The following is a 26,069-nucleotide window of genomic DNA, read 5'->3' as shown; positions in this document are numbered from 1 at the left end:
AATTTTTAATCCCTGTACCCTAGTCTTAACATTTAATTAGTGGGAAATGATGGACTCCAAACAGGGTTGATTTGTTTGCTTCACAACATACAGTAGGCATAACTGAACAAACACACAAAAAACTAAACATCAGCAAACATTAATGTGCAATTCAAAAGCAAGTAGAACAGAACTGAAACCCAAAGCTACTCAGGATAACACAGGTGGTATACCGATAATGTGCGTCCTTCCAGAAAGTTGAGGGAATTTATGTAGTTTATGAGGTTAAAGAGAACAGTTGCTAAAATCATTTCTTCCATTGTTTCATACTTAGGTATGACTCTAACTTTCTATCTTTGGAAAAAATAAAAAATATTTTAGAAAAGAAAAATAACTTTAAAAAGTACCTTATCATCCCTTTCTACATCCAAAGAGAAGTGTCTACTCCCTGAATGGCAAAAAAAGAACATCTTATCACTTGGCTAAAGAGGCAACATAAAACAAGAAAATCTCATAATCCAGTGGCTATGAGCCAGCAGTGTCAGACAGAAGTCAGAGGTGAGAGTCACCCCACATCACCTCTGGGCCACCTTCCCGTCTCCCACCTGCCCCAGAAGGGGTTACACCTTGAACGGTCCATTCAGTCCCTCTAGTTTGCGGATCCTGGTTATGACTGCCTTACCTCTGGAAGGAGAGAGAAAACCCTTAGTACAAAGGGAACAGGTTACGAAGGGGCAACTTGAGAGTTGTGATACGATTTGGGAACGCAGCAAACAAATCTGGAGTGTAGACGCTTGATTCCTACACTGATGCCACCAGTTCTCAATGTCTAGAATTGTGGCTTGCCATCTCTGAGTCACTTAATAGTAATTATAAGGACCTGTCATTTCTTTACTGTGAGCAAATGTACAACTCTTCTACATTTATGTAATAAGAAACAAAAATGTTATCAAATTTAAGAGGGAAAAACATTAAATTGGTTAGGGAGTCACGCGTAACTTAATTCTTTCTAAAGGTCCTACTTTACCAGTTGACAGTGAAAAAGTATTAGCTGTGATATAGAAGCTGGGCACAGAATTGAGGGAAGAAGGCTCAGCAGTAGAACCTACCTGACAACGCAGGAGACGGGGTTCATCCTGTGGGTGGGGAAATGGCCAGCCACTCCAGAATGCTCCCCGGGGCAATCCCATGGACAGTGGGGCCTGGCGGGCTACAGTCCATGGGGTTGCAAGAGTCGGACGTGACATAGTGAGTAAACAGCAGCAAGTGGCACAACATCCTTGTGCTTTAGTAATTTCATTTAAGGCTTCCCCAGTGGCTCAAGCCGTTAGGAACCCGCCTGCAATGCAGGAGACACAGAACGGGTTTGATCACCGGGCACAAGAAAAGATGAATATGTGAATCTCAAGTTTAAAAAAAAGGGAAAGAAGCCCCTGCATCTGCCTCAGTCACCACATTAACTTATATAGAAGTGGGAGAGCAATGCATTTCCTGCTTTAAACTTGGTTAATCGCTTCCTTTCATGAGCCTGAGTTATCTTTGGAGAGTTATGGGTGATAATTGGTTGTTTTGCTTTCTTTTTCTCCCGTTAAGTTGCACGAAGGCTTAGTTTCACAGGCCTCTTTGGTGAAAACATTTCTATTCCCTCGATAACAAATGATGACACACGGAGTGATTTACTGTTCACAGCTCTGTAGTCAGGGGTCCTGGCCGGGGCACCGGTCCCCAGGGGGCTGGAGTCCCGGGGTTCGCAGGGCCGGGCTCCCTGGAGCCCACGGCCTTCTCCCCAGTCTGACTGCAGAACCCCGAATTCCGCGGGATGGGGCCCCGGCGCCCTCCTCGGCAAGGGAGACTGCGTCTTCCAGGCCAACAGTGAAGCAACGGCTGCTGCTTTGAATCTCACCATCTGACTGTCTGTAAAGATTTCCCACCATTACATCAGGCCATCTGGAATAACTTCTCTTTAAAGTGCAACTGATTAGCGACTTCAGGTGCTGGTGATTCGAGCATAAAGAAAAGAAAGTGAAAGTGAAGTCACTCAGTCGTGTCGACTCTGTGCGACCCCGTGGGCTGTAGCCCACCAGGCTCCTCTGTCCATGGGATTCTCCAGGCAAGAACTGGTTGCCATTTCCTTCTCCAGGGAATCTTCCCAACCGAGGGATCGAACCCGGATCTCCCGCATTGCAGGCAGATGCTTTACTGTCTGAGCCACCAGAGAAGCTCGGGATAAACAAAGTAGGCCTTAATTCTGACAGGGGCTATGGTCAACAAATCCTGCAGGCCCCACAGCTGCCTGCGGTGGTAACTGCTGTAAAGGAGATGGACGGGGAGGTGTGACTCCAGGGAAGGGTTGCCTGGGCTGAGAGCTGCAGGTGAGCAGGACTCAGTCACAGGGTGAGCTGAGGGCAGACAGGGGAGGCAGCTGCTACACCTTTATACTGTGCCCGAAACAGACCCACTGGAAAAGACCCTGATGCTGGGCAAGACGGAAGGCAGGAGAAGGGGCCGACAGAGGACGAGATGGCTGGATGGCATCACCGGCTTGATGGACATGAGTTTGGGTAAACTCTGGGAGTTGGTGATGGACAGGGAGGCCTGGCGGGCTGCAGTCCACGGGGTCGCAAAGAGTCAGACACGACTGAGAGACTGAACTGAACTGAACTGAAACAGACTCTTCAAGAGAACCGATCACTTCCTGAAGGAAATCCCTTGAAAGCTGGCTATTTCTCCATCTTTGGCTTTTATTAGTGTAGCAAAAACACAATTGAGTAATGAATTAAGTTTATTGAACACTTGGGGTGTTGCATGATTTCCAGATGCATAAAACCATGTCTTCTGCCCTCCAGAGTGTCCTTGTAGGTCATCCAATGTACCTACCACAGCCAGTGAGACCAACAGAACATTAACCGAGCTCTACTTACATCACTGGTGCCATAGGGTGCTTTGGCCATTTATAACAGCCATTGTTACCCAACTGCAAGCGTGCAAAATTTATGTCTGTGGGTGTGTTTTTACAGGCAAACGTGAACTTCAAAGTGAGTACATATATCACCAGAGAAGAAAGAAAAGGCTTTTCTTTTAAAGTTTTAAACATTTTAAATTTAGATACTGGTTTTTAGTGTGAATTTGAGTATGAAGTGAAGTGAAGTCGCTCAGTCGTGTCCCACTCTTTGCAACCCCATGGACTGTAGCCCACCAGGCTCCTCCGTCCATGGGATTCTCTAGGCAAGAGTACTGGAGTGGGTTGCCATTTCCTTCTCCAGGGGATCTTCCCGATCCAGGGATCGAACCTGGGTCTCCCACATTCCAGGCAGATGCTTTAACCTCTTAGCCAGCATACCCCAAGTTTGAATTTTATTCAAATATGCAAATATTTTGTATTATAGAATCTATTAATCATTATTACACTGAAATAAGGCATATGAATGTACAAGTTGCTCTCCTGGGCCCTTCATTTCTTCCCTATCCATCATCCTCTCTCTACCTAATTCATAAATAAGTTACTAAATCCTGAAGACTCTGTTTCTCAATCCCACGCCACACTTCACTATCCCCACCATGACAACCTTAATTCATGCTTTTAAAGTCCATCCACTGAACAGTTCCTAAGTGGTCTTACTGCTAAGAGCCTCTTCCTACTCTAGTTCATTTTCTATACAATTGCCAGATTATCTTTCTAAAAAAACTGAACAAAGTCCCAGTCCTCAAGGAGTTTGCACTCTAGTGGGAGAGATTAAAAGTGAAAAAAGAAAAGACAAAATAAACATGTGCTAATGCAATACAAAGAAAGTGAAAGCATGATAAGAGGAAAAGTGGGTTTCCCAGGTGGCGCAGGGTAAAGAATCCTGCCAATGCAGGCAGAGAAGGCAACGGCACCTCACTCCAGTATTCTTGCCTGGAAAATCCCATGGACTGAGGAGCCTGGTGGGCTGCAGTCCATGGGGTTGAAGAGAGCAGGACATGACTGAGCAGGTCTGCAGGAGGGAAAGTAAAGGCGGGTGTAATTTATTTTATTTCAGTTTAATTGATAATTGACACACAGTGTAAGCATAAGCATGCAGCAAAAGGAAGGAATAACTTTAGATACAGTAGTAACATTTGATCAGGTGGTAACAAATGTTAATGCCCTCTAGCCAAAGACCAAGAGGAACACATGCATAGTTAAATGAAGTTGGGTTTACTGACCTGTTAGAAAAAGGCACATAGCATACTATGAGGAATTGTGGAGAGTCTCAGTAAGAAGGCTTAGAAGATCTGCAGGATTGGGTTTGTGCTTGGTGATTTCTGAGGAAGGTTTAAGGCTTTCCTCTGGATTGGATGCTTTCAGGAAGTAGAAGTTATTCTGATTGGGTATTTTAATAATTGCTAGCTAGAATGGGGAAGAGTGAAGCAAGGCTCAGGTTGTAATTGTTCAAGAAAAAGTAATAATAATTCATATTAGGCAGAATGTTGGGTCATTTTTGTGGTCTGGAGTGTGCTTGTGTGTGTCATCCCGGACATGATTATGGAGGCATCTTATTTTTTCTTCTCATAGTCACACGGAGTGGCCATGTCCGATGTTGATGTTTGTGAGATTGTTTTGTTCAACAGAACACTCAAGTCCAGTTGAGAACACCAGTAACATCAAGCCCTGGCAAAGAGTTCCAGGCCAGCTGCTGGTTGTTCAGGCTGCTTTCCTTTTTTTCACTAACAAAGCCATCCAGTGCTGTTACTGTCTCTACACTGCAATTTGTTACTCTTGTTCATAATTCTGTTTCCCGAATATTTAAAATACTTGTCAGTATTACCGAGTGATGAATTCTAAAATTCATTTATCTCTGGTGACGATAGTAGTAGCTTCAGTTCAGTTGCTTAAGTCGTGTCCGACTCTTTGATACTTACTAAAACAAAGGAACCCCTCTGCTACATGCTGCAGGATAGCAGGCACCTGCTTGTGGCTGAGTGGCTGTGGAACTGGGAGGAAGAACCAGTGCTATAAATTTCAGAAACCCCTTCAGAAGTCTCAGTTACTTGCCTTCTCTCTGAAAACAAGAAACTGTAGGTAGATTTTCCGTGTAGTTCTGATAGGTCTGCATGGTGCCAGGCTGTCTCTTTAGTAATCATGCAGGGACCTTGTTAAAATCAGGAATTCTGGACCTCCAATTCCAGCGTCTAATACAGCCAAAAGTTTATGAGATGCCTTCATGTTGCTTACCTCCCTCACTTCAATTGTGAGTAGTATTCTATCAAATGAGTATACCAGTTCAGCCATTCTTTACTGATGGACATCTAGATTATAGATTTTGATTATTATGAATAAAGATGCTATGACTATTTCTGCACAAGTCTTTTTGTAGGTATATGCTTTTATTATTCTTGGATAAATATCTGTAAGTGGGATTGCTGGGTTGTATGTTTAATTCATATGCAACTAATGGGTCCACAATTTTGAGATAGAGAAATAAAAAGCTTAGAATACCCTCTCCTTTTGCTCAAAGCATAGCCTGGAAGAGATGCCAAGGAACTTGTTAAAAAGCCTCAGATAACCATGTCACTCCTCACCTTTCTTCTGGAACCCTGAGAAATTCCTTTTTCCTCTGGAACCCTGAGAAATTCCTTTAAAGTTAGAGGGATAAAAGATGTGTGGATAATATCTGTAGGTGAATGCAGTTTGGGCAGTATCTTGGAAGAAACCTATGTAAAACCCTTCGATCAATCTCTGCCTGTAGGATTCTTGGCATTCCATCTCACTGTGATCAAGCTCAGAAAGGGAGATCTTAAAATAAAAGTGATTCCTGATAAGGAGGCCTCGATTAGCAAAAGTCTGATGGCAGGTCAGGTGAAGACTGGGTAAGGCTGGCCAGTGTGGTGGTGAAGTCAGGATGTTCAAAGGTCTCTGTGCAGACAGGCCTTGAGTGCTGCAGACAGGCCTTCAAAGTTGCAACGCTGTTTTCTCAGTCATCCTTGATCTATCCTTGCCTCCTTCCTTCCAATCACAATGAAGACTGTATCTGTCCACAGGTGATTGCCATTTCATCTTCTCAAGGGCCTTGCTGTATTCTCTCTTTGTATTTCCCTACCTCCTCCTTTCTACTGGCTCATTCCCATCAGCATGTCCAGTTCAGTTCCGTTCAGTTCAGCCGCTCAGTCGTGTCCGACTCTTTGCGACCCCATGAATCGCAGCACGCCAGGCCTCCCTGTCCGTCACCAACTCCCGGAGTTCACTCAGACTCACGTCCATCGAGTCAGTGATGCCATGCAGCCATCTCATCCTCTGTCATCCCCTTCTCCTCCTGCCCCCTTCTCCTCCTGCCCCCAATCCCTCCCAGCATCAGCATGTCCAAGTCCTTGTGAAAGCCACTCCCAATTTCTCCCTTGTGAAAACTAACCTTCTTTCAACACCAGGTACAACTCCTAGTTACTGGTTTATGTCTCTGGTCTCATTACAGTCAAATCTTCAAAAGGGCTGTCTGCAAAGACTATTTCCTAGTTTTCTGAGGAAATCTGAATCTCCAAAGTCCACCTAGAGCCCTTTATCTCTGAGCAAGCAGTAAGCAATCATTTTTTAAAAGTCCTGTGCGTGATGGATGGAGCAATGGGTGCAGAGGATGGAGTCCTCCATAGCTGTGCGGCCTGGGATGCTGCATGACTAACTGGGTTGAGAAACTGTTTATCTGTGTGTGTCTAAATAACCGGAAAAAGTGAAAAAGTTGGCTTAAAACTCAACTAAGATCATGGCATCTGGCCCCATCACTTCATGGCAAATAGATGGGGAAACAGCAGGAACAGTGACAGACTTTATTTTGGGGGGCTCCAAAATCACTGCAGCCATGAAATTAAAAGACATTTGCTCCTTTGAAGAAAAGCTATGACCAACCTAGACAGCATATTAAAAAACAGAGCCATCACTTTGCCGACAAAGGTCCGTCTAGACAAAGCTATGGTTTTTCCAGTAGTCATGTATGAATGTGCGAGTTGGACCATAAAGAAAGCTGAGCACCGAAGAATTGATGCTTTTGAACTGTGGTGTTGAAGACTCTTGAGAGTCCCTTGGATTGCAAGGAGATCTAACCAGTCAATCCTAAAGGAAATCAGTCCTGAATATTCATCGGAAGGACTGATGTTGAAGCTGAAACTCTAATACTTTGGCCACCTGAGTGAAGAACTGACTCACTGGAAAATAACCTGATGCTGGGAAAGACTGAAGGTGGGAGGAGAAGGGGACGACAGAGGATGAGATGGTTGGATGGCATCACCGACTCAATGGACATGGGTTTAGGTGAACTCGGGGAGCTGGTGATGGACAGGGAGGCCTGGTGTGCTGCGGTTCATGGGGTCGCAGAGTCGGACACGACTGAGCGACTGAATTGAAATTACCTGATAAGTGCGTTCATCCTGAAATGCACTTAGGGAAAGCCGGTCCGTCCCTAGCAACAAGTGTCTGCAGACAAGCGCAGAAACACGGCAGAGCCGGTCCACCCGTGAGTCCCTCGCGGGAGAACCATTCTCGCGGAGAGCACGCCGGGCACCCAGGCTGGCCTCGGGCGGGACCGGGTCTCCTCAGCGGCCTCGGCGTCCGGGTCGGGCGGTGAGAGCGCCGGTTCCCGGCCAATGGCGGTTCCCGAACGTGCGCCTAGCGACGTCAGCGCGGCTGTGCCCACGGACGTCACCCGACGAGCTCGGAGGCGGCTCCCCCCGGCCCCACGAAGGGGGCGTGGGCTCCGGGAGACCGCGGGCGACGCGGACAGGGGGCGGTGAGCCCGCACCGGTGACGGCGGGCCCGGCCGAGCGGCCCTCTGGGGGCGAGCGGCCACGCGCGCCGCCGAGGCCCCGCCCCCTTTCCGATCGGCCACACCCCCTTCCCGAGCGGGCCGCGCGCTCCCGAGCCGGCCCCCTGCCGCTGAGGCCCCGTCCCCTCCCCGATCCGGCCGCGCGCTCCGGCTTCGCCTCCCCGCGCGCGCCTCCGCCGCGGCCCCGCCCCTTCCCGATCGGGCCGCGCGCTCCCGTTTCGCCTCCCCGCGCGCGCCTCCGCCGCGGCCCCGCCCCCTTCCCGCTCCGGCCGCGCGCTCCCGGCGCGCCGAGCTGTGCCGCGGGCGCGCGCGCCGCCGCCGGCAGAGCCGCCGTTAAAGTGGTCTGAGGCGCGCCCCGCGCTTCCCCCGCCGCCGCCCTGACCAACTGAGGCGGCGGGCCAGGCTGCGAGCGGCCGCGCGGTCAGCAGGCTCGCCGGCCTCCGTCGCGTCCCAAGAGCTCGCGCCCCGCCGTGGTCTCCCGGCGTCCCGGGGCAGAGCATGTAGCCCCCCAGCGCCGCGTGTGTGCCCGTGTGTGTGTGTGTGCCCGCGTGTGCCCGCGGGCCCGAGGCCGACCCCCGCGCGGCCTGCCCTGACCCGGCCCCTGCGCGGGGCCTCCCCTATGGGCCTCCTGCTCTCGAAGGAGCCGCGCCGCCGCCCGCGCCAGAAGCGGCCCCGCTGCGGCAGCTGGTGGCGCCGCCGCCGCCGGCCTCTCCTCAGGTGGCCCCGCGGGGCCCCGGCCAAGGCGGCGGCGGCGCCCCGGGGCCGAGACTGCCTCTTCCGCGGGCCCTGCATGCTCTGCCTCGTCGTGCACGGCCCCGGCGCGCCCGCCCCCGCCGGCCCGGAGGAGGAGCCGCCGCTGTCGTCGCCGCGGCCGCTCGGGGCCTACGGCGCGGCCGCCTCCTCGCAGCCCCCGGCGCGGCGCCGCGCGGGCCTGGCCGCTGAGGACGCCGCGCGCCGCCTTCTGCTCTCGGCCGCCGCCGCCGTCGCCGCGCCGCCCGCCCCCGGCCGCGGGGAGCTGGGGCCGGCCGCCGCCGCCGCCCGGGAGCGGCCGGCCCGGAGCCTCCTGTGGGCCCGCGCGGGGCCCGTGCGTCCGCCCGCGCCGCCCGCCGCCTCGCGGCTCTTCCGGGCGCCGCCGGCCGAGCCCCCCGCGCCCCCCGAGATGGTGTGCAAGCGGAAGGGGGCCGGGGTCCCCGCCTGCACCCCCTGTAAGCAGCCCCGCTGCGGCGGGGGCGCCTGCGGCGGAGGCGGCGGCGGCGGCGGGCCTGCGGGCGGCGGCCCCGAGCAGCACCCCCCGCCGCCGCTCCGCGCCCCGCGCTCCCCCGCCGCTCCGGGAGGGGCCCCCGCGGAGGCCGGCGGGGACGCGGTCCGAGCGGGGGGCGCCGCCCCCTCGGTCGCCCGGCAGCCGCAGCACGAGTGCGGCGACGCCGACTGTCCGGAGGGCCCCGATCCGCCGTGCGACTGCCACAGGGAGCCGCCCCCCGACGCCCCGGACATCAACCAGCTGCCGCCCTCCATCCTGCTTAAGGTGGGTCTGCGTGCCCCCCGCCCCCCGCCGGGCCCGCTCGGGGGTTCTCTCTGCTGCACGCCCCGCGGGGGGGACTCCCTGACACCCGGTTATTTCAAGTGCAGGGGCTTGGAGTCCGCTGAAGGTCCTTTTAATCGCTTGGGTCTGCTGCGCGTAATCCCGGTTCACCTAGGGGAGTCCCAAGCCCACTGTTGTAGAAATTGTAGGTTTTATGTGGAAAAAAAAAATTTTTTTTTTTAAATCCCTTGAGCGGTTTGTACTTAACCGAGTAAAGACTTGTATATTAGTGTTGGAAAGTGTTCAGACAGTAATTTCAGATTTGATAACTGCTAGCTGATGTCAAAAAACAGTTACCTTTTATCTATCGAGCACTTGACCACGATGATCAGGCATAGTGCCAGAGCTTTATATACATAATATCTCACCGAATCCTTCAGCTGACGCCGTGAAAGAAATATTGTTAACATCTTTACACAAGAAGAAACCGATGTATCAGCGCAAGTGCCTACAGTCGAAAGTTAGGCCGACGTGGTGTGTGTTCCTGTGGAGCTTACAGGCCAGCGGTGCTTCAAGGGGCGGAATGACTTGCCCAAGGTCACACACAGACAGATCTGCGGAGTTTAGGCCTGTCTGACTTGAAAACCCTTTTATTTATGCTATGTTCTATTATCTTAGGTAATGCAGACAGATTACCAGACGGTAAGGACAAGTGTATTTTTTGTTGGGGGGATACGTGAGTGGGGAAGAGGTAGATATCCCGTGGAAACCTGGTCCCACTTTCAGCTACCAAGTAAAATTTGCAGTTTTGTCAAGCAGCAGCAGCAGTGATAAACTTAATTACGTGATACTTTGTAGTAAGTTAGTATTAAAAAGTTTCTTTTCCGTTTATTTTCTCTCCTCTCACCCCCACACTGCAGCTTTCTGGAGCTTAATAAATATAAACCCCCTTTATCACTGTGGATGATATTTAAGACTAGAAAAACCTAGATAAAAATTTGGCTAGTTTTATTGTTACTGAAGTAGCTGTCATCAATTATAATTTTTATTCTGAACAATATACTTTGATTGGACTCTTTGCATGTTGATAATCCTGTGTGCTTGGATTTGTTTTACTGTGATATTAATATTTTTGTAAATAATATAGCAAAGAACTGGGAAAGCTTAACTTTTCCACATGTCCAAGAGGATGCGATGGTTGGATGGCATCACCGACTCAATGGACTTGAGTCTGAGTGAACTCCGGGAGTTGGTGATGGACAGGGAGGCCTGGCGTGCTGTGGTTCATGGGGTCACAGAGTCAGACACGACTGAGTGACTGAACTGAAGTTGTTTACCTTTCAGTGGTGTATTTTTGAAGGAGTAATTACTGCCTCTGTATGTTCAGGCTGTGCATTTTAGGGCAGAGGGAATGTTCTTGAATCTTTTAACTTAGTGGACAACATGGACAAATGAAATATCAACAAATATTTGGCATAGAGGTTTGATTGCTGTCCTGTTATTTGGTAAGTAAGACTGTTTAAAAACAAAGTAAAAAGCAGATACTTCCCACTTTCTACCTAAAGTATCATTATTTCATGAGGTAGAGGACATTTTAATACAAAAACAAAAATAAAAGAAAAGAAAGGAGGAAGGACATGATTTCATAATAAAGAGAGTTCCAATACAATCAGTTTATTTACAACATTGTTCTTTTCCACATTTTTGCTAAGGACTGTCGAAAACTTGTTCTAAGGAACATTTGGGGAAATTATTCATTGGACTTCCCCTGTTGTGTTGCAGTATTTACACACGTTATGTAGATTTCCATTACTTGTATTAGAAACATGGATAGAGCTACTCTGTGTGGTTTTCATGGTCCCCGTGGTATTCAGCATAAGCATGAGTTGGACTGTCTAGAATGAATTGAAGTTAGAGTTTTTTAGTGTTTAGCAACCCAGTTAACTTTTGGGGATCAAGCTTTGAAGGGCAGAGGCTCTTTCTACTTAAATATTGTTCATTGCTCTGTCTCCTCCCCTAAGTGCAGTGCCTGGCATTTAACAGCACTCAGTAAATATTGATGAAGGAGCAAATGACCAGGTGTTTTAGGAAGTCTGGGTTGAGACTCTGAGTGAATATACACCATGCCAATAATGGAAGTCTCCAAGAAGTGTTTCTATCCTGAGTTGTTTTGAGCCGCAACAGAGCCTTGGATGGTGAAGAGTTTCTGGCTCTTATGGCTTGAAGAAGAGAAGACTTAGGGAGCTATGACTTTTTTTTTTAACGGTACCAGCGGGTTGTGCTTATAGAGGCAGAAATCCATTACCCCCATTAGAAAATATGCCCAACTTCCCTGATAATGGGCCATAACTTCTAAAATTGTACTGCTGAGTCCTTTGTACCAGAAGTTACCATAGTTACAGAGAATGGGAAGGTGGAGGGGAGAGATTTTGGGAGAAAGATGTGACGAGATATGATTTAAAGATGTTTTTAGGGAAGTTGACTCAAACTACCATACTTGTTCACTTTTTCCCAGGTATGGTAAAAGCAAAAGAGAAAAAACTCAATTCTTTCTACTCTGCTTCAGTCAAATTTTTGACTCAATATCAGTAGGTCTTTTTCAGTTTTGTTTTTATTTAAGTAGTGAGTATTACCTGCTTTAAGTTCACATAATGCGGGGATAGCAAAAGTTTGCCTTGGTTCACCGCTACCCTCCATCTAGTTTTTTCTCCAGAGGTCACTAACTACCACTACCAGTTTAGATTTTTTTTTTTTCTAGACCTGTATTGTGGGGTACAGTAGTTTCTAGTCACATATTACTATTAATATGAGAGTCCCTTGGACAGCAAGGAGATCCAACCATCCATTCTAAAGGAAATCAGTCCTGAATATTATTGGAAGGACTGATGCTGAAGCTGAAACTCCCATCCTTTGGCCACCTGATGCGAAGAACTGACTCATTGGAAACGACCCTGATTCTGAGAAAGATTGAAGGCAGGAGGAGAAGGGGACAACAGAGGATGAGATGGTTGGATGGCGGCATTGACTCAATGGACACTGGGTTTGAGTAAACTCTTGGTGTTGGTGATGGACAGGGAGGCCTAGCAGTCCTTGGGGTCCCAAAGAGTTGGACATGACTGAGCGGCTGAACTGACTGAACTGATTACTATTTAAATTTACAGTAGTTAAAATTAAGTAAAATTTAAAATTGAGCTTCTCAGTCACAGTAACTGTATTTCAGAGATCAGTAGTCATGTGTGGCTGGTAGCTACTGTATTGGTCTATGCATATCCAGAATATTTTCTTCATTGTAGAAAGCCCTATGTAAAACTTCATAGCCTTTTCCACAAATGGCATAAAAATGTACATGTTCAATTTTTTTCATTAACTGTATGAATTGGAGGTTTTTTTGTTGTTAGTATATGGTTTCCTTCATTCTTTTTAGTTGTGTAGTATCGCATACTATTATGCCATACTGTATTTATTTCAATATAGTGTGATATTCAGTTCCGTCGCTCAGTCGTGTCCAACTCTCTGTGACCCCATGGACTGCAGCATGCCAGGCCTCCCTGTCCATCACCACCTCCTGGAGTTTACTCAAACTCATGTCCATGGAATTGGTGATGCCATCCAACCATCTCATCCTCTGTCTCCCCCTTCTCCTGGGAGCTGTGTAAAAATGAATTCTTTCTTGAAATGGTGAGCTTCACTGGGAATTGTAATTATGTAACTTCAGGAAGAGACCTTTGAGGTCATTTGATCACTCCCTACTCCTTATGCATGAAAAAAAGCAGGCCTGGAGAAGTGAAATGGCTTACCCCAGGGCATTTTAGATAGTGAATGGGAGACCCTGGGCTAGAACTCAGTTCAGTGTTTCCAGGTCGTGAGGTCTTTTCAACATACGGTGTGAAAGGGCTTGATTAACCTTCTCTCAGAGATTTTATGAAAGAAATTGCTTAATTGGAGGGTAGGTGGAAACTTAACACCAGTCAACTTCTAACCATTATGAGTCAGAGGCTAATTTTATAATTGGGTCTTTGGGGTTGAATTGTTTTTAAATACAAGAACTTTGAGAAGCAGGGAATGGCCCTTCAAAGTTCAACTATGGGGATATCATTTTCTTAGGTATTGAACACTTAATTAAGCCCATTACGTTTGATCTTGAACTGGTAATGCATTTTTTTAGATCAGATAAGGTAGCCTCAGTCTTTGGTACCTGTTGCCTTTAAAACTTTAATCGATCTTGCCTACTGATATGACAGTTAGGTTTAGGTTTTTATATAGTAGAATCACTATAACAGTTTTATCAAATGACAGCAGTGGAACATTTTTAAGTAGTTGCTATTTGAGTAACTGGGTATTTTGAATCTATATTTAAATTTCAGAGGCTTTGTGTGCTATATATTTAGATACCTTGGTCTCTGTCAGCGGACTATTTCTTTTCTAAGCCAACCGGGTAAGAGATCCAGAATCCATCACCACCATTAGAAAATCACTTTACCATGAATGCGTCTCTGATAGTGTGTCAGTAGTTAATTAAATCTGTATTTTTATAGCTTTATTACCAACAGGTTGCTTTAGTGATCAAGGAAGAGTTTTACAAGAGAAATGTGTTTTGGAGGAAAGCTTATGTATCTGATCTGTTTTTTTCAGATATTAAAAAAGCAATGAAAATGGAAGTCAAAGAAAATGAGTAAATACAACTTTTTAAAGCTTTGAATGTAGATTAGTAGTGGGTAAGAGGAACTAAGTTAGTGTAGCTTTTTGTGAATGCTTTGACCTAAGGTTCTGGTACCACATAAATTCTAGAAGGTATGTCTCTAGAGTTCCAGGGATGATCTTAGCCAGTGCTGAAATGAAGTGTCCTTAGGAAGTCAGGTTCAAGATACCTTTTGGCTGAAGAATGCCTGGAAATCTTGGATAACTTAATTAAATCAGGCTACCAAAAGGTGAGACTTGTTTTCTTCTCATTTTGGGAAGCCTGTAAATTTTTGTGCCTTGTAATGAGTAGCTGTCCAAGGGAGTTAACCTTGAGCTGTTCTTTATCAGCTTAAGATATCAGGTTCTATAAATGATAGGGAATGTGAGGGAAGATATGTGAAGGCAGATATGGAAGCATTCACTATTAAAATAATACTTTCTTAAAAAGTTATTTTCCTTTGGTTAAATATCCTGTTTTATGCTCATCAAGAGTCTTGAAGCAATAAGCACATAGTGTCCAGCACAGGGAGATACAGCCATTATTTTGTGTGACTTCACATGGAGTAAAACCATTGAATCACTGTGTTGTACACCTGAAACTAACATAATATTGTGAATCAACGATACTTCGATTAGAAATAGCGAATCCTGCCCAACTGTTGGCCACTTTGGAGCCCCGGTGGCGTGGTAAGGACACCCGTGTGGTGGGAGAAGCTAGGAGCAGTGTTGGGAGATGGGCTCATGTGTGCGTTCATGGATGCGGTGCCTTCCTCTGCCCTGAGAGAATCTGAGCAGCAGTGCCCAAAACAGTGAGCATGCTTAGTGTCCGTATCTTAGCTTCTAAATACCATTGTCTGCGAAAAGGAATCAGTGTTCTTGGAGAAGTGACTGATTCCAGAGTTGGGACAAGGAAGACACAAGATGAGCTTAGACTGTTTTGTGCCGGAACACAAGGAAGTGCTCAGAGTCCTGGAGATGTGTCAGAGGGCACATCGTTTCATAGAGTCTCCTCCCGAATACTTAAGGAGTCATGTTTTATTGAATTTGGTGACTTGCTTTAGAATAAAACTTATTCTTCTGTGAATACTTGACTATAGACTGACACTCAGTGTAGTCATAGATGGGGTTTTATTGGTTTGCTGTGCTTTAAATTTTAAAGGTTAAACTATGAGAAATTATTTTGATTATAGATGAGGAAATAGTTTTAGAATCTATGACTTCCCTTTGGCTGTATGGTTAGAAAAATACCAGAAAGGGTTCCCTGGAGGTCAGTGGTTAGGACTCCATGCTTTCACTGCCGGGGCTCGGGTTCACTCCCTGGTCGGGGAACTCAGATCCCTGCAAGCTGCATAGTGCAGGTTAAAAAAAAAGGAAAAATACGAGAAATATATTTTGTGTCTCTGTTTTTCTAAGTGGTGCTTTATTCAACAGACTAGTTAGTAAATGTTTCTTTCAAGCTTTCGGCAAGTTGTTGTAAGTAGACTTTAAGAAAGAGACAATATATGATGTTCATAGGAAAAAAATGGAAAAGACCAGAAAAATTGAACTGACACAGAGGAGATAGTCAATCTGAAATTGCTACACACATTTACTTCTTTTCTTTCTATAACTTGCATGCAACCTGCTTGCTTATAAACCTTATCTCCATCTTGTAGTAGTGTCTGATAGTAGGTAAGATCTCTTCATTAACAAAAGAAATGGCCAAATATAGGTGTCACATGGTTAATTTTTAAAGGTCTGTGGGATATGTATGCCCAAATGTTAAGCAACAGTACATTCTCTGGAAGTTTCTTTAGTCTGAAGTATCTTTTGATGACTTATAGTGATGCCTTAGTCAAAAGTAGAATCTTCAAGGCTTGACAGTACTTGGGTATTGGCTTGGTAGTGGTTAGTTCAGATTGTATCAGTAATATGACTTGTACATTTTCTGGTAATTAATAGTTTAGTTGCATTGTCCAGATCTGCCCCTAAAGATCTAGGAATACTTAGCGTGTTTTCAACCCAGGTCTTGACTAGAAGTCATCGCTGTTTCCCGATATCTTTCCCTTTATATTGCTGTTGTAACAGAACCTACCGTGTTCTAGCTAGGCACATGGGCTCTAACCAGAGACTGTTTCTTAACCTCTCATGGATAGGGGTGGCTGTGACTAAATATTAGGCAATAGGGTGGGAGCAGAAGCAACGTCTACATCTTCCAAGTCATCCTGTGAAAGCCAGCCGCTTGCCCTCTGCTTCCTCTTCTGTTTTCCAGGGCTGCTTGCTGTTCAGTCGCTCAGTCATGTCGGACTCTTTGGGACCCCATGGACTGCAGCACACCAGGCTTCCCTGTCCTCCGCTATCTCCCGGAGCACGCTCAGACTCCTGTCCGTCGAGTCAGTGATGCCATCCAGCCATCTCATCCTCTGTCATCCCCTTCTCCTGCCCTCAGTCTCTCCCAGCATTAGGGGTCTTTTCTAATGAGTCAGCTCTTCACCTTAGGTGGCCAGAGTCCTGGAACTTCAGCTTCAGTCCTTCCAGTGAACACCCAGGACTGATCTCCTTTGGGATGGACTGGTTGGATCTCCTTGCAGTCCAAAGGACTCTCAAGAGTCTTCTCCAACATCACAGTTCAAAAGCATCAATTCTTCGGTGCTCAGCTTTCTCTATAGTCCAACTCTCACATCCATACATGACCACTGGAAAAACCATAGCTTTGACTAGACGACTTTTGTTGGCAAAGTAATGTCTCGCTTTTTAATGTGCTGTCAAGGTTTGTCATATCTTTTCCAAGGAACAAGCATCTTTTAATTTCATGGCTGCAGTCACCATCTGCAGTGATTTTGGAACCCCCCCAAAATAAAGTCTCACTGTTTCCACTGTATCCCCATCTATTTGCCATGAAGTCATGGGACTGGATGCCACGATCTTAGTGTTTTGAACGTTGAGTTTTAAACCAGCCTTTTTACTCTCCTCTTTCACTTTCATCAAGAGGCTCTTTAGTTCCTCTTCGCTTTCTGCCATAAGGATGGTGTCATCTGCATATCTGAGGTTGTTATTTCTCCTGGCAATCTTGGTTCCAGCTTGTGCTTCATCCAGTCGGCATTTTGCATGATGTACTCTACATATAAGTTAAATAAGCAGGGTGACAATATACAGCCTTGACATACACCTTTCCCAATTTGGAACCAGTCCATTGTTCCATGTCCAGTTCTAACTGTTCTTCTTGATCTGCATACAGGTTTTTCAGGAGGCAGGGCTAGATGACCTGGATTAAAAGAGTAACTCATTTTCCCCTGTATTTTAGGACAGTGAGCAGCAAATACAAGATGACCCATGCCTCTATCTTTTGCAGCCTTAGAATACCTTCTTGGTGTGGACTTCTGTCATGCTCAGGCTGTTCTTAACAGAACTGTGTTAACGTAAGCAACTTCCTGGCTTGATCCAAGTGCCATTTCAGTTTTTCCATTGTCATTTTTTCCTCTTTCTTATTTAACAGAAATGTTGGTCCAGGTCAGTCCTTTATGTTCTTTTCTTCAAAGCACCCTTTGAAATGCTCTTTCTCTTCAATCTCAGCTTATCCAAAGATAATTCAGACATGTCTTTGAATATATAATTTTGAGGTCAGTGAACAAATCTCATACCTTAGTGTCTCCCATAGAAGCCCAGATACATGTACACACATGTTTGTTAAATGAATTAAGAGAAACACCATGGGGCAGAGTCATTATTTTCTGAGAAGTTAGGGTATGGGCGAGATAGCATTTTAATGCCCTGTTTAAGAAAAGCCGGTATATTAAAACATATGTTAGTTAATTATTCCTGTTTAACAAGTTTGGCAGTTTAAGACCACAAACATTTATTATTTCATGTTTTCTGTGGGAATCTTTTTCATAGCTTTGCTGGGTCCCTCTGATCCAAGGTCTCTTACGAAGCTATGATCAAGATGTCGCTGGGGCTGCTCGGCTGGGGCGTGAGAGTTTTCACCCAGGCTTACTCGCGTGGTTGTTGGCAGGTCTCAGGTCTTGCTTGGCTGTTGGACAGATGTTGCAGTTCCTTGCCATGCCATTTGAGACTTCTCCAAAGGGCTAATCACATGCAGCAGCAGAGTCAAGAACACCCAAAATAAGAGGCCGCAGTTTTCTTAACTCAATTTCTTCTGCCGTACTCTTCATTAAAAGTGAGTCAACAAACCCTGCTTATACTCATGAGGAGAGGCTTACACAGGTGTAACTACCAGGAGGTGGGGTCATTGAGGGCCATTTTATAGGTTGCCTACAACAGACCATATGCAGAGATCTGTTAAATATGCACTGGTGTTTCAGCTTCAATTTTGCTTTTTTTTTTTTTTTAATCCATCTTTGCTGGTACAGGTGTTATCTTCCCTTCACTCACTCATTGAATTTCATTTCACCTGAGTAAAATCTACCTAGATTTAGTCAGTTATCTGTTGTGACAATCATCTTACTTTTACAAAAGAACAAATTAAGGTCCAAAGAAGGTGCTATCCAAAGTCACACATATTTTAAATAAGGTGTTTCTTGGTTCCAGAATATGCCAGACATCTTCTGTTTGCTAAGGGACAAGTTAGCCCTTTAAAATCATGTAGTCCTTTAACCTTCAACAAATGATCTAGTTTCTCTAAATTTTTATTTTCTTGTCTATGAAATGTGGAGGACAAGAATAAAAAAACCTACCAGAGAGAAACTTCTAACTTTGGCTGTATAAAAAGTTTGGTGAATCCTCTCTGCAAACAGTATATGTATATATATACACACACACATATGTCATATATGTGTATACCCACATATCAATACCCATATACATATGTATGTATATAACTGGGCAAAATTGCCCTAAACTATTAGGGCTTTGGGAATTGACCAAAGGCAGACAACAAATTAATATGTATTAATTCTTAGGAAAACTACTAGAGCTTCAGGTAAGAATAGTGGAAGTCTATACCACTCTTGAATTGAGACCCCTAACAGCAATAGATCAAACCAATCAATCCTAAAGGAAATGAGTCCTGAATATTCACTGGAGGGACTGATGCTGAGGCCCTAGCTCTAATACTTGGGCCACCTGATGTGAAGAACTGACTCATTGGAAAAGACCCTAATGCTGGGAAAGATTGAAGGTGGGAGGAGAAGGGGACGACAGAGGATGAGATGGTTGGATGGCATCACTGACTCAATACACGTGAATTAGAGCAAACCCCGGGAGATAGTGAAGGACAGGGAAGCCTGGTGTGCTACAGTCCATTGGGTCACAAAGACTTAGTGGCTGAATAGCAACAACTAGCTGTTTTGGTGTCTTAAGAGGGTAACTCAGTTGAGTTCAGTTGCTCAGTCATATCTGACTCTTTGCGACCCCATGAATCGCAGCACACCAGGCCTCCCTGTCCATCACCAACTCTCGGAGTTCACTCTCACTCATGTCCATCAAGTTGGTGATGCCATCACTGACTCAGTTAGGGGCAATGAATAACAACCTGTATCTGTCAGCTAAATGTGATGAACTTTGTAGGAAGAAAATGGTTAAAACCCACATATTTTCAAGTTTCATATTGTGGTGCCAGTTCGGATGAGGTGGGGATCAGCTAGGAATTTAACCAGCGGATCTTGGAAATGAGAGACCCATAAAGGGATAATAAGCTCTTCACATATCCTTGGTTTACTCAAACTACGCACATGTCCTGGGGAGACTTGAGAGTATCTAGCAGAAAGCAAGGGCCAAAGCAACCTTGAGAATAGGCCTTGAATATGCTCTTCCAACCCATGCACAGATTGAAGGGCAGCCTCGAGGTATTTGAGCATTTTTTTTTTTTTGCCCAAATTTAGACACGGAAGCTACGCTAAAGAAATATGAATAAGAATTAAAAGTTGAGCAGAGACATGCAAACAAACATTCAAACTTCAGATCCTACCATTTAACACCAGGGAGATTAAAGTTGAGACAGATTTCAGAGAAGTAAATCAAATTCCAGAGTTGCTACAGTATGTTATCTAAAATGTCTGGTTTTGAATGCAAAATTATGAGACATGTAAAGAGACAGAGAAAAAGTGACCTATACTGAGAGGAAACAAAACAGTTAATAGAAATTGAGTAAGCACAGACATTAGACTTAGGAGATAAAAACTTCAAACTATAATAAACATGTTAAAGATTGGAAGGAAACATTGTTCATATAACATTGACCCGAAGAATGGAAAGTTTCAATGTAAAGACACGGAAATTGTAAAAAAGCATTTTCTGATGCTATTAAAAATAGAAGTGCTTTCCTGTCTTACAGTTGTATTTATTTATTTGTGATTATGTAGGCTGGCTCTAGTTGCAGTGAGTGGAGGCTTCTCTTACAGAGCACAGGTTCTAGATTGAATGTTGAGTAGCTGTGGCGCACAGGTTTAGTTGCTTTTCAGTATGTAGAATCCTTCTAGATCAGGCTTCAAATTCATGTCTCCTGCATTGGAAGGTGGATTCTTATCCACTGCACCACCAGGGAAGTCCCTCCTTATTTTATTTCTGAATTGTTCATTGATAGTGTATACAGATATTTGCTTCTTAGCTCTAAATTTTTTTGTATATAATTTTTCCATATAAGATCATGATAATTGTAACTGTTCAGTTCAGTTCAGTCGCTCAGTCATGTCTGACTCTTTGCAACCCCATGAATCACAGCACGCCAGGCCTCCCTGTCTATCAACAACTCCTGGAGTTCACTCAGACTCACGTCCATCGAGTCCGTGATGCCATCCAGCCATCTCATCCTCTGTCATCCCCTTCTCCTCCTGCCCCCAATCCCTCCCAGCATCAGAGTCTTTTCCAATGAGTCAACTCTTCACATGAGGTGGCCAAAGTACTGGAGTTTCAGCTTTAGCATCATTCCTTCCAAAGAACACCCAGGGTTGATCTCCTTCAGAATGGACTGGTTGGATCTCCTTGCAGTCCAAAGGACTCTCAAGAGTCTTCTCCAACACCACAGTTCAAAAGCATCAATTCTTCGGCACTCAGCTTTCTTCACAGTCCAACTCTGACATCCATACATGACCATAGGAAAAACCATAGCCTTGACTAGATGGATCTTAGTCGGCAAAGTAATGTCTCTGCTTTTGAATATGCTATCTAGGTTGATCATAACTTTCCTTCCAAGGAATAAGCGTCTTTTAATTTCATGGCTGCAGTCACCATCTGCAGTGATTTTGGAGCCCCCCAAAATAAAGTCTGACACTGTTTCCACTGTTTCCCCATCTATTTCCCATGAAGTGATGAGACCGGATGCCATGATCTTAGTTTTCTGAATGTTGAGCTTTAAGCCAACTTTTTCACTCTCCTATCTCACTTTCATCAAGAGGCTTTTTAGTTCCTCTTCACTTTCTGCCATAAGGGTGGTGTCATCTGCATATCTGAGGTTATTGATATTTCTCCCAGCAATCTTGATTCCAGCTTGTGTTTCTTCCAGCCCAGCGTTTCTCATGATGTACTCTGCATATAAGTTAAATAAGCAGGGTGACAATATACGGCCTTGATGCACTCCTTTTCCTATTTGGAACCAGTCTGTTGTTCCATGTCCAGTTCTAACTGTTGCTTCCTGACCTGCATACAGATATCTCAAGAGGCAGGTCAGGTGGTCTGGTATTCCCATCTCTCTCTGAATTTTCCACAGTTGGTTGTGATCCACACAGTCAAAGGCTTTGGCATAGTCAATAAAGCAGAAATAGATGTTTTTCTGGAACTCTTGCTTTTTCAATGATCCAGCAGATGTTGGCAGTTTGATCTCTGGTTCCTCTGCCTTTTCTAAAACCAGCTTGAACATCAGGAAGTTCACGGTTCACAAATTGTTGAAACCTGTCTTGGAGAATTTTGAGCATTACTTGACTAGCGTGTGAGGTGAGTTCAATTGTGCGGTAGTTTGAGCATTCTTTGGCATTGTCTTTCTTTGGGATTGGAATGAAAACTGACCTTTTCCAGTCCTGTGGCCACTGCTGAGTTTTCCAAATTTGCTGGCATATTGAGTGCAGCACTTTCACAGCATCATCTTTCAGGATTTGAAATACCTCCACTAGAATTCCATCACCTCCACTAGCTTTGTTCGTAGTGATGCTTTCTAAGGCCCACTTGACTTCACATTCCAAGATGTCTGTCTCTAGATGAGTGATCACACCATCGTGATTATCTGGGTTGTGAAGATATTTTTTGTATTCTGTGTATTCTTGCCACCTCTTCTTAATATCTTCTGCTTCTGTTAGGTCCATACCATTTCTGTCCTTTATCGAGCCCATCTTTGCATGAAATGTTCCCTTGGTATCTCTAATTTTCTTGAAGAGATCTCTAGTCTTTCCCATTCTGTTCTTTTCCTCTATTTCTTTGCACTGATTGCTGAAGAAGGCTTTCTTATCTCTTCTTGCTATTCTTTGGATCTCTGTATTCAGATGCTTATATCTTTCCTTTTCTCCTTTGCTTTTCGCTTCTCTTCTTTTCACAGCTATTTGTAAGGCCTCCTCAGACAGCCATTTTGCTTTTTGGCATTTCTTTTCCATGGGAATGGTCTTGATCCCTGTCTCCTGTACAATGTCATGAACCTCATTCCATAGTTCATCAGGCACTCTATCTATCAGATCTAGACTCTTAAATCTATTTCTCACTTCCACTGTATAAGCATAAGGGATTTGATTTAGGTCATACCTGAATGGTCTAGCGGTTTTCCCTACTATCTTCAATTGAAGTCTGAATTTGGCAATAAGGAGTTCATGATCTGAGCCACAGTCAGCTCCCGGTCTTGTTTTTGTTGACTGTATAGAGCTTCTCCATCTTTGTCTGCAAAGAATATAATCAATCTGATTTGGGTGTTGACCATCTGGTGATGTCCATGTATAGAGTCTTCTCTTGTGTTGTTGGAAGAGGATGTTTGCTATGACCAGTGCATTTTCTTGGCAGAACTCTGTTAGTCTTTGCCCTGCTTCATTCCGCATTCCAAGGCCAAATTTGCCTGTTACTCCAGGTGTTTCTTGACTTCCTACATTTGCATTCCAGTTCCCTATAATGAAAAGGACATCTTTTTGGGGTGTTATTTCTACAAGGTCTTGTAGGTCTTCATAGAACCGTTCAACTTCAGCTTCTACATTGTTACTGGTTGGGGCATAGACTTGGATTACGGTGATATTGAATGGTTTTCCTTGGAAACGAACAGAGATCATTCTGTCGCTTTTGAGATTGCATCCAAGTACTGCATTTCGGATTCTTTTGTTGACCATGATGGCTACTCCATTTCTTCTGAGGGACTCATGCCCACAGTAGATATAATGGTCATCTGAGTTAAATTCACCCATTCCAGTCCATTTTAGTTTGCTGATTCCTAGAATGTTGATGTTCACTCTTGCCATCTCTTGTTTGACCACTTCCAATTTGCCTTGATTCATGGACCTGACATTCCAGGTTCCTATGCAATATTGCTCTTTACAGCATCAGACTTTGTTTCTGTAACCAGTCACATCCACAGCTGGGTGCTGTTTTTGCTTTGGCTCCATCCTTTCATTCTTTCTGGAGTTATTTCTCCATTGATCTCCAGTAGCATACTGGGCACCTACTGACCTGGGGAGGTCCTCATTCAGTATCCTATCATTTTGCCTTTTCATACTGTTCATGGGGTTCTCAAGGCAAGAATACTGAAGTGTCTTGCCATTCCCTTCTCAAGTGGACCACACTCTGTCAGACCTCTCCACCATGACCCTAATCCGAATGCCCTTTAATTCTTTTCCTTATGTAATTGCCCAGGCCAGAATCTCTAGTACAGTGTTGCGTAGAAGTGGAGACAGCAGAAATCTTTGTCTTGTTCCTCATCTCAGGGGAAAGTATTCAGTCTTTCACTATTAAGTATAATAATAATCGCAGGATTTTTACACATGCTGTCTATCACATTAAGGAAGTCCCTTCATTCCTAGTTTCCTGAGTATTTTTGCCAAGAAAGGGTATTGCATTTTGTCAAATGCTTTTTCTACATTAATTGGAATGATTGAGTTTTCTAAACCTTTATTTTATTAATGTGGTGTCTTAAATGGATTCATTTTTGCCTGTTGAACCATTTTTGTATTCTTGGGATGAGTACCACTTGACTGTGGTATATGATCCTTCTAATACGCTGCTTGACTTACTTTGGTGATATGGTTGACTCTTGAACAGCGTGGATTTGAACTATGCAGGTCTTACATGCAGGTTTCTTTTCGACAGTAAGCACTGTGATAGTATGTGGTCCTTGGTTGGTTCAATCTATGGATGGTGAATTGCACATAGGGAGGGCCGACTATGAAGTTACACTTGGATTTCAACTGCATGAAGGGTCAGCATCTCAATCCCTACGCTGTCCAAGGGCCAAGTAGGCTTTTTAAGGGTTTTTTGCATTTAAATTGGTAAGAGACATTGGTGTATAGTTTTCTTGTGATGTCTTTGACTTTAGTGTCAGAGTAATGCTAACCTCATAGAGTTAGCAAGAGTTTCCTTAAACTTCAGTTTTGGGAGTCATTTAAGAAGGATTTCTGTTTGTTCTTTAAATGTATCACTGTTAGGGCCGTCTCGTCCTTGGTCTTTCTTCGTTGGAAGTTTTTGATTACTGACTCAACATTTTCTCTTATTATAGGTCTACTGAAATTTTCTATTTCTTCTTGAATCAGTTTTTTGTAGTTTGTATATATCTAGAAGTTTGTTTCGTTTAGATTATCTAATTTGTTGGCATACAGTTGTTGATAATACTCCCCTATAATCCTTTCTTTTTCTGTAAGGTTGGTAATAATATCTCTTTGTATTCATGGTTTTAGTAGACTGAGTGTCCTTTTTTCCTTTCTCGGCTGTGACCTTAGCTATTGCATGTCACGCTTCCTCTTTAGGACAGTCCGTAATAGTGACTCTTTGAGTAATGGGCACTTGTACTAGAATGGTTTTCTGCTTTAAAAAGGTAACTTTTCATGGCTGGAGGATGGCTGCCCCCTCACCCACATTTTTGTGGGGTCACACAGCACACATTTGTGGGGAACCTGGTGCTCAGCCATTTACAGACAGTGTGCTCGGGGTTTCTTATGTAGTGGAGCAGCTCCCTTGCTGTGATTAGCCCTTGATATGAGGGATACACTTTTTAAAAAAGATGAATGTTTTCTAACTGGTAAAAACTTTTATTGCCTTTAAAATGTTTAACACATATAATGTGGTTCCTTTTTTATTCACAGATATTTTCCAATTTATCTCTGGATGAACGTTGCCTTTCTGCGTCATTGGTTTGCAAGTACTGGCGTGACCTTTGCTTAGATTTCCAGTTTTGGAAGCAGCTGGATCTTAGTAGTCGTCAGCAGGTATGGATTCTGATACTAGAAAAACACTCAATTTGACCTACTCAAAAAATGTCTTTTTTCTTCTTAGAAATCACTTCTTTCACACTGTAGTTTTTCAGGATAGTTCAAATGACTAAAATCTGTAATTCTGTGCTTTAGTAATTTATTTTTTTTTTCAAATTCAAGTTGAAGCTAGGTTTCTGTGATAGATATATCTTTTAGTTTGGATTGGCAATTTGGGGTTGCTTCTGAATCCTTTTTGTTGTGGTCCTCTTTGTTTCCCCCACCATATTATTATTTTTTTCTACTACATTTGAAAAGTTACTAAACTTTTCACTTTTTGGAGAGAGAATTAGTAGACAGCAATGGCAAACACCTAAATAGTACTGCTTACTTGCCATGTATGTACTGTTCTGTGAGTTTTATGTATATTCATTTGATATACAACCTTACTATCATTATCCCTATTAATATAATAATTATTATACTTTTGATAATAGTATTCCTATAATGTTATTTTGTGTGAAGAAATGGAAGCAAAATGGAATAAGATAACTTACTTTGTTTTAATTTTCACTTTGATGAGTTTTCCAATCCTCCCCTTTGCCCAGCTGCCCATTATGTTTATATGGTGGTGTCATTTAAGAAAGAAAGTACTTTATATTGCCTTATTACAGACAGTTGGTTGGACTTGTTAAATTCTTCCTTGGCTGTCAGTACTTGAAAATATGATTTTATTGGAGTACTACACCTGCTCGAAACCATCCATGATCTTGTTAGTAGGGATGCACTGGTGAATGTTTTAACAGCTGGCTTTCAAAAACA

The 26,069-nt window shown here is 44.4% G+C and overlaps 1 protein-coding gene across 1 annotated transcript in view; it reads left to right on the top strand.

The window, feature by feature from the left end:
- The first annotated feature begins 8,367 nt into the window (after nt 1-8,367).
- FBXL17 (F-box and leucine rich repeat protein 17) overlaps nt 8,368-26,069 on the top strand; it is a 517,327-nt gene continuing 499,625 nt past the window's right edge. Inside the window, exons 1-2 of the mRNA XM_052642856.1 lie at nt 8,368-9,273; nt 25,143-25,265. Of these exons, the coding sequence (XP_052498816.1) occupies nt 8,368-9,273; nt 25,143-25,265 (1,029 nt within the window). The remainder of the gene's footprint in view (nt 9,274-25,142; nt 25,266-26,069) is intronic.

This window comes from Budorcas taxicolor, chromosome 7 (assembly GCF_023091745.1).
Source record: "Budorcas taxicolor isolate Tak-1 chromosome 7, Takin1.1, whole genome shotgun sequence".
Taxonomy (NCBI): domain Eukaryota; kingdom Metazoa; phylum Chordata; class Mammalia; order Artiodactyla; family Bovidae; genus Budorcas; species Budorcas taxicolor.
This window is presented reverse-complemented; position numbering and strand designations above follow the sequence as displayed.